At 38.9% G+C, this 15,758-nt stretch overlaps 2 protein-coding genes across 6 annotated transcripts in view; both read right to left on the reverse strand.

Annotated features, from left to right (window-relative positions):
- The window catches only part of LOC309485284 (uncharacterized protein), an 86,028-nt gene extending 81,871 nt beyond the window's left edge, over window positions 1-4,157 (reverse strand). Inside the window, exons 1-2 of one of the 5 annotated variants that reach the window (XM_082152044.1) lie at window positions 617-793; window positions 450-534 (exon numbers count right to left, since the gene is read on the reverse strand). Coding sequence is in view for 2 of the 5 variants with exons in the window: in XM_082152047.1 (XP_082008173.1) it covers window positions 3,918-3,954 (37 nt within the window). In the remaining 3 variants the exon portion in view is untranslated. Of the gene's footprint in view, window positions 1-449; window positions 794-3,917 lie in introns of those variants that run through there. The other 4 variants (XM_082152047.1, XM_082152046.1, XM_082152045.1 and 1 more) reach the window with 4 other exon arrangements.
- Window positions 4,158-6,386: 2,229 nt separating this feature from the next.
- Window positions 6,387-13,827, reverse strand: LOC309485376 (sulfotransferase 2B1-like). The gene is made up of 6 exons (XM_082152217.1): window positions 13,619-13,827; window positions 9,422-9,633; window positions 9,204-9,330; window positions 7,514-7,608; window positions 6,953-7,133; window positions 6,387-6,746 (listed from the first exon to the last, which is right to left on the reverse strand). The coding sequence occupies exons 1-6, from the start codon at window positions 13,755-13,757 to the stop codon at window positions 6,637-6,639; spliced, it is 864 nt and encodes a 287-aa protein (XP_082008343.1). The 5' UTR covers window positions 13,758-13,827; the 3' UTR covers window positions 6,387-6,636.
- Between the last annotated feature and the right edge of the window lie 1,931 nt (window positions 13,828-15,758).

The raw sequence follows: 15,758 nt of genomic DNA on the forward strand, positions 1-15,758 counted from the left end.
GAGGGTAACGCGGGTATGATGTCATTGATAGTTGTCCTGGTTAAACCTGCTTATTTCTCTGTATTTAAACATTCTTAGGAACATTTGGGATAAAGTAAGTACAGAAATCAACATAATATATAACACTGTTCTAGAGCTTTTTGAATATTTTGATCCAAAAATCTTACATAGTGTGCCTTTAAGGGATCAAATGATTGACTACAGGGGGACTTTAATACACAATAAAGCACATGATAATTAATGCTGTGTATAATATCGTATATTAGAGTCAGTTACAACAAATTAATCATCAGCAATAACAATGGCCATTTCACAAAATCATTACATATTCATTCTAACACCATCTTACACTATTTATTCTAAAGTGAGATCAAATAAACCAGGCAACACTTTACAATAAGGTCTTATTCGCATGTGTTAGCATGATTAAAAAATAGCATAGGTCTTACCCAGTGAATGTGCTGCTCTGTCCGAACAACTGAATGACTAATGTACTGTGTTCTCCTTTATACTAGACTACATCATAAATATGCACTGCATCATGAGAAACAAAACTGAAACTGAGTCATGTTCTCATTTCCTGAAGACAAGTAAACTATCTGGTTAAAGATCCTACCTGACTGTTTGAACACGCTTGAGAAATGCTTTAAACGAGCTGACTGAACCCATAACAACACAGTGTGAGCATGAGATGAGCTTGTGAGGAATGATTAATGACGGCATGAGCTTCACCCTTAGGTTTCGTTTTCCTGCTCTCGTTCTCAGCTGATCTAATGCTCTCTGTTGTGAGGGAAGTCATGTGACTCTTCCAGCTGGAGCCTGTGATAACATACGCTATTGCATTTCCTGAAACACGATACTGAACTGACTTGCCAATTAAAGGGGAAGTGACAAAAACAAAAGCATTTCAAAAGACTATAGATGAACCCTCGTTTGTTCAGCGTGCAGGAAATACAAAATACATGCCAGATCGTTTAATAATGATTTATTTGTCATTTAGGAGATGTAAAATTCACAGCTACTTTTGGATGACAAATAACAAAAGCTGATATACTACATTGAGTTTATATAAATTCATATTTAGTGATAGGAAATTATGTAATACCAGAATTAGAAATTCAATTAAAGGGGTCATGACATTATTTTTGATATGTTCCATGAGGTTCACTCATAATGTTAAAGTCCCCCTGTGGTGAAAATCCAGCTTTTAATGTTGTTTATGTGTCTATGTGGTGCTTTTAATCTGCTTTAAGACAAACCATGTGTACATTCATAAGTCGACACCATTGCTGAGTATTTCCTCCTTAAAACTGACAGTCTCAAAAACACGCTTTGAAATCGCTGGTGTTTCTGACGTCAAGCTGATTAATACATTGAGATTTATCATATAAATACATATTTAGTGATAGAAAATTAGACAATACTAGAATTAGATATTCAGTTAAAAGGGGCCATGACATTTTTTAATTATTTGTAAATGTTCCTTGAGATCGACTCAATGTTAAAAAACGGAAAAAAATGTATGTACAGTTGGTGTATGGACTGCTATCTCACAATTTTGAGTTGATATCTCGCAATTATGACATTTTTTCTTTAAAGTCCAATTCTAAGAAAATTAACATGCCTAAGACTTTTGCACAGTACTGTGTGTATATATATATATAGTACAGATTCTGTAAAAAGAAATTCCAGGACTTTCAAGGACTTTTCAGGCACTACTTTTTTGATTTTCAAGGATTATAATCAGACATTGCAATTATCAAACAAAATCTTTAGGATTTTTTAAACTCAAATTACAGGTATAAGGTATCAAAAATGCAACTTACAACATATTTAATAATATATTAAAAACAAAGTTTATAATGGCTATTATTGTTAAAAAAAATTATAATTATATTATGATGTTGGCGTATTTCGTATCGAGAAAAGGTCTGATGGGGGTTTAACAGACGGGAATATATATTAAATACAATATATATATATACAATATATATTGTATTTAAATAAGTCAAGTACTTTTCAAGTTCCTCTTCATAAATATGGCTGTTTTCAAGGGTTTTTCATGATCTCAAAAAGCCAAATTCAAGTACTTTAAGCACCTTGATCGAACCCTGTAGACGTCATTGCATGGGAAACAGTTTCAATTGCCACTCGCTATTTCACACGAGTAAGTGTTTTTAAAACATTATCCTTATAAAACAGACAAAGCGTTATGAAATCCTTTACTTTACAGTCGCTGCTTCATCTGTCAGCAAAGGCTTCTGTGTGAACTCTCCATTACACTGAGCCTCATTTACAAAACAATCTGCAGTCACACGCTCCGAACAAACATATACTCCTCTGACTTGATCCGGGATGCCTTTAAAATAAACCATCCACTAGTTTCTGACGCTGGACGAACGCTCACAAAGCCACAGAATAGAGAAGCAAATGGGTCGCTGTGATTCACAGAAACAAGGTTGTTGGTGTTTTAAGCCCCCAACGGCGCCTTACAGGCAGCGAGGGGATGGGTAGGTTTAAGGTTGAGGGTAGGGTTAGCTGCCTCTAAGGAGCCATTGGGGGCTTAAAACACCATCGAGCCAGAAACAACTGGATCCAGGCAGAGAAAGCTGGATTTGCAGTTATTGTGTGTAAATATGCTGAATTTAGGGGTGAAATCACACCCTATATATTGTATTGTTATATGTTGTATTGACAACTCATCAATTAAATATTTACCATCATATATTCTGCATAATTGGATGTTTTTTAATAAACACTGACAAAAAGCTACACAAGTTTTAGTGCTGGACGATATGATGATATATATATATATATACATTGATATAAGTGATCACATGGATTTAGACCTATATTGTGTTTATATAAATGTCAGGAAACAAATTCCTGCTGCATGTCAATATCTACGGATCACTGGATCTTTGGTAAGTTGTAAGAAACACTACATCGAGTCCAACTTTTAGTTTAAACTGATACTCGTTTGTTTTACTGGTGTTTTCCCAGTTTCCCCTGTTAAATCCAGTCACTCTGCAGCTCTTCTGCCACTCAGTGCGACTGAGGGAGTGTGTTCCCGTGGGAAAGTGACGTCAATGCATAGCCTCTATTGGTAAATGTCTTGCTCTAGAGGCGGGCATATGCAAATTAATTTGCCAGTGTGACGTCACAGATCATCAAATATCAAAACCAGCTGTTTTTGAAGCTTGATTAAATAAATGCTTTGTTTATAATGAGGACGTTATTGTAAGCTAATAAAACTTGCATATATGTCAAAAGATCAAGGCAAATTTGATTTCTCATGTCAGGACCATAGGTGTGTGACGTCACCCGTAGTGTTTCTGAAGAGCGTTTTTGAAGCCCAAAGTGGGCGGAGCCGGCCGTCGCCATCTTGGCCGCGCGTCACTCCCGTATAAACGAAAATGTGCAGCGAGGCGGATTAGCTGAGGTGACGTGACGCTAACAGACAGCAGACAAACGGCTAGAAGTGACATCAGTGGCAATCCACCTGTCACTCAAGTGGCCATGCCCTTAATTATGCAGAACTTTAAGGCTTAATATAATTTAAACGGATGAGTTATAAAAAAATTCACCCCCTCACAGTCGTCATGAAGGGCAAAATCAGCTATATAGACCAAAACCACTTTTTGCACCAGACTGTAAACATGTGTTTTTCTGCTGTAAAGTTGGATATTTTAACATGGAAGTCTATGGGATTGAGTCTCTTCTGCAGCCGGTCTCTAGTGGCCAGTCCATGAACTGCAGTTTAACTCACTTCAGTGTTGGATTCAAGAGAGAGACCGGACCCATTTAAATTACTTGTTTACACAAAATTATAATTAATCAACCTGGCCAATATGCTATTTAGAGTACACTTATTTTAGAAGTAATCTTGGGTAAAAGTGCCTTGGTTCAGTTCATACCTTGACCTCTGAGCCCCGGGTTCACGGCTCTGATCATGTTTTTACTGTGAGTCCTCTCCACACACACTCGGTCCCCGATCTGCAGGAACAGCTCCTGGAGGCCCGAGAGCCCGTATCTGCTCAAGGGCCCGAACCTCCTGCCGTAGAGCCGTCTGTAGAGGAGCGTCAACCGGGACACATCAATGCCTTCTGGGTAACTCTGGAGGAGGGTCACGACCTCCTCTTTCAGTGTTTGCAGAGACGGGCCTGAAGAAGAAGAAGAAGAAAAAGAAGAGCTGATGGTCAAAGGCAGTGTTTTGCATTTTGATTAAATAATGTACGGTACAGCTGAGCAAGAAATGTAATATCTTTACAATCAGACTTTATCCTGCCACAAACTAATCAATTAAATTGTAATATTTCACAATATTTTGTGCATGTGTGTGTGTGTGTGTGTGTGTGTCTGTGTGTGAGTGAGTGTGTATGAGTGTTTGCATGAGTGAATGTATGTGAGTGTATGTGTGTGAGTGTCTGTGAGTGTGTGTATGTGTGAGTGAGCGTGTATGGGTGTTTGCATGAGTGAATGTATGTGTGTGTATGTGTGTGAGTGTCTGTGAGTGTGTGTGTGTGTGTGTGTGTGTGTGTGTGTGTGTGTCTGAGTGAGCGTGTATGAGTGTTTGCATGAGTGAATGTGTGTGTGTGTATGTGTGAGTGAGTGTGTGAGTGTATGTGTGTGAGTGTCTGTGTGTATGTATGAGTGAGTGTGTGAGTGAGTGTGTGAGTGAGTGTGTGAGTGTATGTGTGTGAGTGTCTGTGAGTGTGTGTGTGCGTGTATGAGTGTTTGCATGAGTGAATGTATGTGTGTGTATGTGTGAGAGTGTCTGTGAGTGTGTGTGTGTGTATGTGTGAGTGAGCGTGTATGAGTAAGTGTGAGAGTGTATGTGAGAGTGTGTATGAGTAAGTGTGTGCACTTGTGTGCGTGCGTGAGTGAGTGAGCGTGTGAGTGTGTATTTGTGTGTGAGTGTATGTAAGTGTATTGTGTGTGTATGTGAGTGCGTGTATGAGTGTGCGTGTGCGAGTGAGTGTATGTGAGTGTGTGAATTTGTGTGCGTGTGTGTGAGTGTACATGATGTGTGTATGCTTTGGAACAATCTACATTGTTAAAAGCGCTATATAAATGAAGATGACTTGACTTGACTTGTGTGTGTCTGTGAGTGCGTGTATGAGTGAGAGTGTTTGTGTGTCTGTGAGTGTGAGTGTGTGTATGAGTGTGTAGGAGTGAGTGTGAGTGTGTATGAGTGTTTGCATGAGTGAATGTATGTGTGTGTATGTGTGAGTGTATGTGTGAGAGTGTCTGTGAGTGTGTGTCTGTGTGTGTGAGTGAGTGTGTGTATGAGTGAGTGTTTGTGTGTGTGTGTCTGTGAGTGTGTGTATGAGTGTGCTAGAGTGTGTAGGAGTGAGTGTGAGTGTGTGTCTGTGTGGGTGAGTGAGTGTGTGTATGAGTATAAAACTGGATTTGTCCAGAAGGGGAAAAATACAATTTGTATTGTTGTTTACGTTGTTTAAAAATTGTTTTGCGGCTAAAATAAATACCTCAAGAAATGTTGCGCCCGTTCTAACTTATAACTGTAATATAAATCATCTCATTACGCTAAATAATGGTAAGATTAGTTGTTTTGAAATGTACATATAGTTATTTGAACGCCAACCATATGAATGAGTCTGACTCCGGATTTATTCCCTCAGAGCCGCGAAATGTTTCTAAGCTTCTTCTTCTTTGGTTCCGTGCCGTTGGGAGTTTTACATTAGACGAGCACCGCTGCCCTCTAGTGATGTGGAAGCATATCGCTCATGTTTTCACTTACGATTACCTCAGGAATTTGAAAGCTGATTATACATAACCCACTATCTATTTATTAAACTTGCGGCCATTATAAATAAAAATGCGTGCAACTTAATCTAAAAATCCAATAGGAATCTTCCAAGGTTTCCACAAAACGGTTAATAAACAGAACTGCGTGCGTCTCGCGGAAGAACATTGTAGCTGGAACTACTTCTCTCTGTTTATGTCTATGACGAGTCACGCAGGTACTGTACTCCTCCGCAGCGGGCGATGTAAAATAGTCCGAATTTAAACATTTATTATATTCGTACCGTCGTGATTCAAGATGAGTTCGTGACGTACTCACTCATTATATACATTTTGAACAAGAAAAGGTTACATAGTGTACCTTTAAAAGGTATTTTTTCAGGTTTAATTGGTTGAGAATGAGCAATAGTTATACAGCGTTTATTTATTAATCTCATACTTAATAAATTTTTTAGATCCAATGTTGTATGTTAACATAGTTAATGAACTGAACATTTTTACTAACATTAAAGGTTAATAAATGCTGTAAAATGTATATTTCTTTGTAACTTATTGTAAAGCGTTACAAATCACATTGAAATAGTAAAAAAGCCTAACATAAATAAATCATAACTCATTAATAAAGAAAGTATACTTTTATTCAAAGCAGGAATGTTAATATTCATTTAATAAAGTAATGTATACAGAGATATTTGGAGCAGAACCACTTTTGTGACCTATTTTAAAATAATGTAAACAAAAACAGTAATGTATACAAGTATAAAAAGGACAGTCATGTTGAATAATGTGAGGAGTATTTATGTAATCTGTTGAAGTCTGTTACAGACGAGCACCAAAGGATTCATCAGGGTTATTAAAAGCAGCATTTTTTCAGTCCCACGGAAATTTGAACTTCACATCTTTCATTTTGTCTTTGTATACAGCATCAAATCGCTGCTCTTGAGCCTCGCTGAACAGATTCTTCCAGTCGCCTGCGATTCCTGATGAATAAAACAAGACAAGATTACAGTAACTCTTACAGTCAAATGATATTCAAGTGAAACGCTTTGGATAATTCACCCAGAAATGACTTCACACACTTTTATAACACTATTTTTGGTGCTTTTGCAACTTTTGAAAGAGCGAGTGTATTGTCATTTTTTTTCTCAATTTCTGCCAATCACTTTAAGAAGAATTTATCCGTTACCTTTCCTCAGGAATTCTGATTTCTTCTGGTCCATGAATTCCTCTGGAACCAGAGAAAAGTTGGACATTTTGTTTTGCTTCATGTTCTTGAAAACGCAGTGTTCGGCGATCTTCTCCGTCACGTCCGGACTCAGAGATTTCCCAAAAAACCGGGCGATTTTCTCCACGGATCCTTTCAAATCCTGACGGAAGATTTGAATAAAGACAAGCTTATATCATCAGTGGTAACGACAGCATGATTAAAACAAGCTAAAGGAGTGTAAATGTTCTGTAAATAAAGTCTCAATATGAATATTTTGTAATGTTTACAGGCTATTCATGCTTTGTAAAATAATAAATCTTAATCTTAACTGAAGTTTTAACTAGCATTGCAAAAAAGGAAAGAAAACCGCATGGAGGGATTGATATTTACTTATGCAAGTACGCTGGAAAGTTCAAGGATAAAAAGGTTGGGAAACGCTGAAGTTTAGAGTACAGTATCTGTTATCTCAAGATTATCGGGGAACTCAAGGGTAAAGTAAAGATAGCCATAAACTCAAGCTCCATATTCACTCCAACTTACAGCGATCATCTCCTCATAGAAGATGTACAGTATGGACTCTTGCTCTTCAGCATTAAGCCAACCTTTCACATGATCAAACCAGGAACCAAACATGACTGTGGAGAAAAGAAATCACACAAAAGCTGTAATAATTCCATTACAGGACAAAGAGAAAACTATATTACCACATGTAGTATTGCACAAAAGTTGCATATGGAAACTGATATGTTGCTGTTTGGAATCTATAGGCAGGAGAATCGATTTGTACTTCAGTATTTGAACCTTTGGTTTGTTTGCTCTAGTAAGAATATCCCAGCTAACAAACACAGAACGTTACAAAAAGAACGTTTTGCTGACATTAATTAACGAAAGCGTTCTCTGAATTAGGCCTGTGAAATGATTAATCGCATCCAAAATAAAAGTTTGTGTCTACATAATATATGTGTATGTACTGTGTATAATTACTTTGTATATAATACACACACACATGCATGTTGTATATTTAATAAATATCTGCATGTATATGCTGTATATATATTTATTCAACATTTTATATCTACAGTACAGGTCAAAAGTTTGGAAACATTACTTTTTTTAAACTTTTTATTCATCAAAGTATCCTAAAAAAGTATCACAGGTTATGAAAAAATATTAAGCAGCAGAACTGTTTCCAACTTTGATAATGAATCATCATATTAGAATGATTTCTAAAGGATCATGTGATAGACTGGAGTAATGATCCTGAAAATTCAGCTTTGCATCACAGAAATAAATGATCATTTAAAGTATAATAAATTGAAAACCAATTATTTTAAATTATAATAATATATCACAATATTACTTTTTTTTCTGTATTTTTGATCAAATAAATGCAGGCTTGATGAGCAGAAGAAACTTCTTTCAAAAACATTAAAAATAGTAATGTGTCCAAACTTTTGACCTGTACTGTATGTAACACATTTTTCTAAAATATATACATGCATGTGTATTTACAGTATAAACACAAAATAATCTTACACAGTGCACTACACACACATATCAATACTAATATCCATGTGTTCGATTTAGACCAGACATCGGCTTTACCTCTACTCTGAAAACATCCTCGAACGCATGCTATTTATAGTATTTCCTTCTTCAGCTCAGTGTGCTTTCCTGTGTAATATGTGTGCCATCTTGTTTAATATCAGATTCCGCATGTGTTGGTCGTCTAAGATGCTGCTGTGTTTGCATTAGTTCTAGACATGTTAAAAATGAAGTGTCAAAACCACAATGTTTAGCTACGCTTGTAAAATGTAATACCAAGAGGCCAGAGCTGATTCTTAGAAAATATATTTTTGACATGATTTGCATAATAATAATTAAAAAAAGGTAATTGCAACTTTATATCACACAATTCTGACTTTTTCTCTCAGAACTGCGTGATATAAACTCACAATTGCAAGTTATAAAGTAAGAATTGTGAGAAATAAAGTTACAATTCTGACCTTTTTTTCCTTAGAATTGGACTTTTAAGAAAAAATGTCAGAATTGCGAGATATAAACTCAAAATTGCGATATAAAAAAGTCGCAATTAACTTTTAAAATATTTTATTCTGTGGCGCAAACAAGCTTCCAAACCTGATCCGAACACAGGTTAAATTCTACACTGCTTTAGCTCTTGCATCTCAAATCTCGAGGCTGTGGATGATAACGAGAACGGAGATCCTACTGTCTCCGTCGAGGAACTTCTCCATGAACTCGTCTTGAGTTCCCGGGTTCACCAGGTATGAGGCCATTCCATAGTAGTGATATGAGGACGTGAACACGTCTTTCGGGTTACGCATGACATTCAGAACCTGAAGCCCAGAGCAAAGCATGCAGAAGATGATGCACATGATTTATGATTTATGAAGTGCATCTGAACGTTGTTGTTGTTGTTGTTGTTACCCTGGGCTTTATTTTGAAGTAAGACTCGTTCATCATTGCGTGATGGAAGTGAGTAGCAAAGATGCGAGGAGACGGTCTCTGGTCTAAACTGAGCAGCATCGCCCGGTGTTCCTCCAGCCACGGCACTCGGTCCCAGTTCGGCACCGTCAGCACCGGCGTCAGATCGCCCTCGCTCACTATCAAGGGCACGACCTCCTGCATCCATGTGGTGCCTGAGAACATTCAACATTCAGCAAACCACGGGTCAGTGACATGATTCTGAGTTTACTCAAACACACTGACACATGGTATACACAGCTTTCAAAATCACCAGAGTTTACTCAAACACAGTGATACACTCTTAAACACACACTCTTTAAATGATCACATTGTTTAAATTAATTCAGTTTTAGCTAACTGTGATTTTGTATTTGTACATTTCTGAAATACATAACTTAGAGAGTTTCCTCTGATAACAGATCACTCTAAATTGTAATGTGGAAATGATGTGTATTGTGAAAAGCACTATACAAATAAATGTGAATTGAATTAAAAATGAGGGTTATTGGCATTGATGCCTATATATTAATGCCTATAGATTCATATTAATCTCCGAATCGTGTTCACTGAACAACATCCGCTCTGACGTTAAAGGCCAATTTATACTTCTGCGTCGGTCACGGGTGCGCGTAGAAGGTACGGCGTAGCATACGCATTGACGTGTACCATACGTCGTACCCTGCGCCGTACCCTGACGCGCACCTCCTCAAAAATGTAACTACGCGTCGCGGCGTCGCGGACCGCAAGATCTGTGATTGGTCGGCTGGATAGCATCGCGTTTCCTCCTACCCATTTCCGGAATGATCTTCTGCACTCTGCACCGCCCGCCCGCCATTTTTAAATTCCGAAGATCAGTGAAGAGCCATGGAAATAGACCAAGTGACAGAGAGATTGCTTGAAGAAGTGCGGAAATACAGCCATCTGTATGACTCCTTCAGTCGCCATTGCTCGTAGAAACCTAAACTCAAAACAGCCGCGAGGAATGTAAACACAGTGGAACATTAAAACCCACCCGCGCCAACTAGCGTTTCGGCGGTGTAACTGCAGAGCAACACAGACATTCGCAGAAGTATAAATGCTCACGACGGCGTCGCCTACGTGCGTACCCTACGACGTACACTACGGCGTACACTCGACGCAGAAGTATAAATTGGCCTTAACACAACACTCGTGCTCTCGTGAACGTGCGCTGGAGATTAATATTTTGGAGGCATCAATGCCAATAGCCTTCATTTTTAATGTTAAAATAAAGTGGTAAATTGTGTTTTTTTGCGTCGCTTCATAAAATGTATGTTAACCCACTGGAATCACTGTAATGACGTCTTTACTGTGTAAACTCGCCCTCGATCGGCTCAAAGTCCGGCATCCGACCAGCGCGGAAGGTCTTTACGTGTGTTACTGTCTTTTCTCGTGGCAAAGTATTTTTGATTAAATGCAATACATTTGAATCTGTATTCTCTCATTATTTCATCTGACTCCATAAATGAAAAGGTTTGAATGATATCTGTGGATCATTAAATGTGAGCGAATGTTTGACTATTCTTTTTAACTCTTCAATGAAAATAATATCAAAGTCAGTTAGAATAATCAAATGTCACAATTTATTATGTCAGGTAAATGTATCACGCCAATTTCATAATCAATTCAAAGATAATCGATACAAAACATCAAATGCTCTGGAATAAAGAGAAGAGATGCGAACCCAACATTATAAATGAAGCTGAGAGTCTCACTCTCAGCCTCACTGTCATGAATTTGAGGATGAACCCAAGCACAGACAGGATGCTTTACACAGTTTATTTATGGACAAAAAACAGGGAAAACAAAACCCACGAGGGGGCAAAACATGGACAGGACAAGGCGTGACTAAACTAGACTAAGACTTGACAGATAACTAGATGATAAACCAACCACAAATACAGAATCAGAACTTTCTCTAGCCAATACTCTTGACAGAATACTCACAAGGTATGATAATGAACCAGCACAGGACAGCAAACACAAGGGGATTAAATAGGGAGACTAATGATAACATAACAGGTGACACAGGTAAAGCAATAATGACAAAACGAGGATAACAAGGGGGCGGGGTTAAGTAACGAGACAACACAAGCACATGGCCCAAACAAAAGGCCATGTGCTTGCACACAAAACACGGGACTGTCATGATCCTGCCTCAAGACTAGAGAAAATCAAGGACACGAGGGCAGAATCATGACGCTCACGGGCGAATCTGAGATACAGAAAGGCCCCGATCTTCTCGTTGCATTTCATTATATAGACAGAACCTCTTTCACATGGAAACATCTGCTAACAATGGAAATTTGCATTCAGAGTTGACACCTTTTCGGGGGGTATGAGACCATTTGCCAGGAGACCACCTTCCTCTGTGTGCCAGTTATCTCTAAACTCTTAAAACATTATTACCTTTTGTTTTACTTATTTGGACATGAGACCTTTGTACCAGTCGCACTGAGACATTTCAAGTCCATTTCAAGAGAGATGTATTCTGAGGTGAGATGTTGCATCTCAAATGGTGAGTTTAAATATTAATTTCCTTTGTTGTCTCAGAGAGCAGCTCTCTCTTCCAGTTCTTCCAGTTTTTCCAGTCTTACAACTGCCTTTCTAGGGCTTGAAAGTGCGTAGACTGTCAATGGAGGGATCAGAGAAAGCTCTCAGGTTTAATAAAACAGATCTTCATTTGTGTTTTGAAGAAGAATGAAAGTCTTACGGGTTTGGAACAACATGAGGGAGAGTAATTAATGACTGAATTTACATTTTTGGGTGAACTATCACTTTAATTGGCCTAGTTTCCTAGTGTGTGCCAGTTTGTTTCTATTGCTACTGATTAGTTTCACCTGTTTTTCATTTAGCTCACTTTGTTTGCCCATGTGTGTGTGTTATGTGTGTAAGTGTATGAGTGAGTGTGTGTGTGTGTGTGTGTGTGTAGTCCTGAGTTTCTTTTGTTCAGTGTTCCGTCAGTGTTGTTGTGGATTCTAACTCCCAACTTTTCCCATGTATGCCTGATGGATTTATTGAACGACTGTTTTTTTTTTTTTGTACTTCTGTATTCGTCTTTATGCACTCATTACATTCTGGAACCTTTATTATTAAGAGTGTATGGTGTAAAAGTTTTTTCGAAACCAATGAAGAGTACATTTTGGCCCATGCGTTTTAAACGACACTTTATCGTTGACTCTTACTGTCTATGACAGCGGCTGCGTCCGAATCGCAGACTCTCTTGAGTAGCTACTAATTTTGAATAGGTAATTATTCCACAATCACTAAAAAAAAGTACATTCTATCTATAGTTTGAGTGTGTATAGTATGAATGTAACCCAGATGTACTACATTCACCAGATGTTGTCAATATCATGTGACCTACTAGTTGCTTCACAGCCGTTCATAAATCCTCTCCCGTGGCCTCATGGGATAGTAAAGTGTCCATCGGATGCACACTTCAGAATCTCACTGGAAGAAGTCGGTCATCCGGGGACCTTTTGCCTACTCCGTGAATATGTAAATTCTTCTTTTGTCACATACTTTTTTGCCTACTATACAGTAAGGAAGTATGTGTTTTCAGATCCAGCCATTGATTCACTTTGCAAATGCTAAGTTTGTAATTAACATTCACAGTCATGTTTCTACACAACAAACATTCCATTCCAGAGCAGGGTTTTCCCGGAAATAAGAGTGAATGCAAGAGAAAGCAGACTGTGTAGTGTGTGTGTGTGTGTGTGTGTGTGTGTGTAGTGTCAGTGTGTAGTGAGCTGCCTACAAAGACAGCATTATGAGGGAAATCGATTGCATTTCTGCTGCAACTTAAAAGAATAGGCTAACCCTGTAGTCAATTATGCAAGAGATTCTAGTACAGTTGTTAACATACAGTAGGCTAAATGAGTGAACCCGATATTAATGATGTGACCCTGACAAAAAAAAAGAAAAGAAGTAGGCCTACACTACAAAGTTTCAACATGAATACCAGAGTCAAAGACTAGAAGGTGATTGCATGGTGAATTGTTGCAGTTTTAACGAACTACACAACAAACACACGGCATTAGTGTACAGTGGGCTCCTGTCTGCTGAGTGACGCTTTTACAGAATGATAATTATATTATGTTGATGCAATAATAAAAAGGTAAAACTCTGCAAACTCACCAGATTTGGGATAAGTGACGATCAGAATGTCATCTGGACGGAAAGTGAACTCCTCATAGTATTTCAGGCTTTCAGGAGGGTGTAAATGCGTCGGCACGTACACACCTTTACAATCCGAGTACAGTTCTGCCTCCGTCATTTTCTGAAGCAAACGAACAATAATAAACCACAAGTTCCAGCTGACATAGAGCTGATGTAGATCCTGTAAGACCGCGAGAACTCACGCAACCCGCAGATGCAGTATGGCAAGCCGCCTTTACTTTTATTCATATTGATTTTTCATATTAACAATTTATTTTTCACTAGTTAATAATTCTTGATATCAGAAATTGGATTTTTACTAGTATCAATTGAGATTTTTGATGTTAGGAATTACATTTCCACTATTAAAAATGTGATTTTCTTGATATTAATAATGACACCAACACTTGCAGAAAATAACTAAAAATAAATTGCAGTTAAAATGTAATTCTTGATATCAGAAATTGGATTTTTACTAGGAACAATGACAATTTTTGATATTAGGAATTACATTTCCACTAGTAAAATTTTTCATTATTGTTATCAACAATTACGTCATCACTTGCAGAAATACAAGTATTCGTATTTTTGTGAGTGATGACGTTTTTGTTGATATCAAGTATTAACATTTTAAATAGTGAAAACTGAACTGTTAATATTTAGAAGTCATATCCTGGGGTCGGTTTCACAAAGATAGACTTTGACTATGGCTCAGAGATAGTCAGACTTCAGATAGACATCTAAATCAGACCGTTGCACAAAGCACTTAAGACTCTGACTATCTTAAGTAGGACTACAGTGCAATGCATTCTGGGTAAATTAAGACACTTTTCAAAACAAAAAACATGGCGGATCGAGTAAGCGCATTCAACCGCTCAGTGCAGTTTACCCCAGCGGAACATATGTGTATGTAGGAGGAGAATAACAGTTACAAGGACATTTTACTTGGGAAATTTACCAGAGAATGTAGTAACAAGAAGAAATGTTTAAATTATGAGCCATTTTCCCTTTTCTTTTGGCTGTTTGTAATGTAACTGATTGTTACTGCTGGTTGCCAAGGTAACATAGAGTCTTAAGGGGGTCGCACACCGGACGCGCAGCTCAGCGCCGCGGCACGGCCACGTCTTTTCAATTCGAACACATTATTCTCTATGAGAGTACACACACCGGCGGCGCCTTTCGGCGTCTGTCCGCGGCGCCCAGCAACGGCTCAGGACTGTGTTCATAATCCTGCCGCACCACAGAGCGCCATTTACATAGTTTTATATTAAATTTACATTTATGTGTCTCAAATCGTAGTTAATGTGTATACAGACTTCACCCTGTGCTGCAATATACATTTAGTTTTATATTTATTTACAGAAATCAGAAAATTGCTGATGTTATCGGATTTTCAGGTGAGGGTTGTCCTAGACGTGGCGCGGCACTGACCTGCGCGTCCGGTGTGCGGCCCCCTTTAGACCTAAGTTAGCCTGGGGGTAAGGTTTCTGGGGGTAAGTTAGCCTGGGGATAAGGTTTCTGGGGGTAAGTTAGCCTGGGGGTAAGGTGTCTGGGGGTAAGTTAGCCTGGGGGTAAGGGGTCTGGGGGTAAGGTGTCTGGGGGTAAGTTAGCCTGGGGGTAAGGGGTCTGGGGGTAAGGTAGCCTGGGGGTAAGGTAGCCTGGGGGTAAGGTAGCCTGGGGGTAAGGTAGCCTGGGGGTAAGGTAGCCTGGGGGTAAGGTGTCTGGGGGTAAGTTAGCCTGGGGGTAAGGGGTCTGGGGGTAAGGTGTCTGGGGGTAAGTTAGCCTGGGGGTAAGGTGTCTGGGGGTAAGTTAGCCTGGGGGTAAGGGGTCTGGGGGTAAGTTAGCCTGGGGGTAAGGGGTCTGGGGGTAAGGTGTCTGGGGGTAAGTTAGCCTGGGGTTAAGGTGTCTTGGGGTAAGTTAGCCTGGGGGTAAGGTGTCTGGGGGTAAGTTAGCCTGGGGTTAAGGTGTCTGGGGGTAAGTTAGCCTGGGGGTAAGGTGTCTGGGGGTAAGTTAGCCTGGGGGTAAGGTGTCTGGGGGTAAGGTAGCCTGGGGGTAAGTTAGCCTGGGGGTAAGGTGTCTAATTTTTTTGGTCTAAATTAAGTCAGTGTTTATTTTTGTG

This window comes from Leuciscus leuciscus (assembly GCF_965113295.1).
Source record: "Leuciscus leuciscus genome assembly, chromosome: 21".
Taxonomy (NCBI): Eukaryota; Metazoa; Chordata; class Actinopteri; order Cypriniformes; family Leuciscidae; genus Leuciscus; species Leuciscus leuciscus.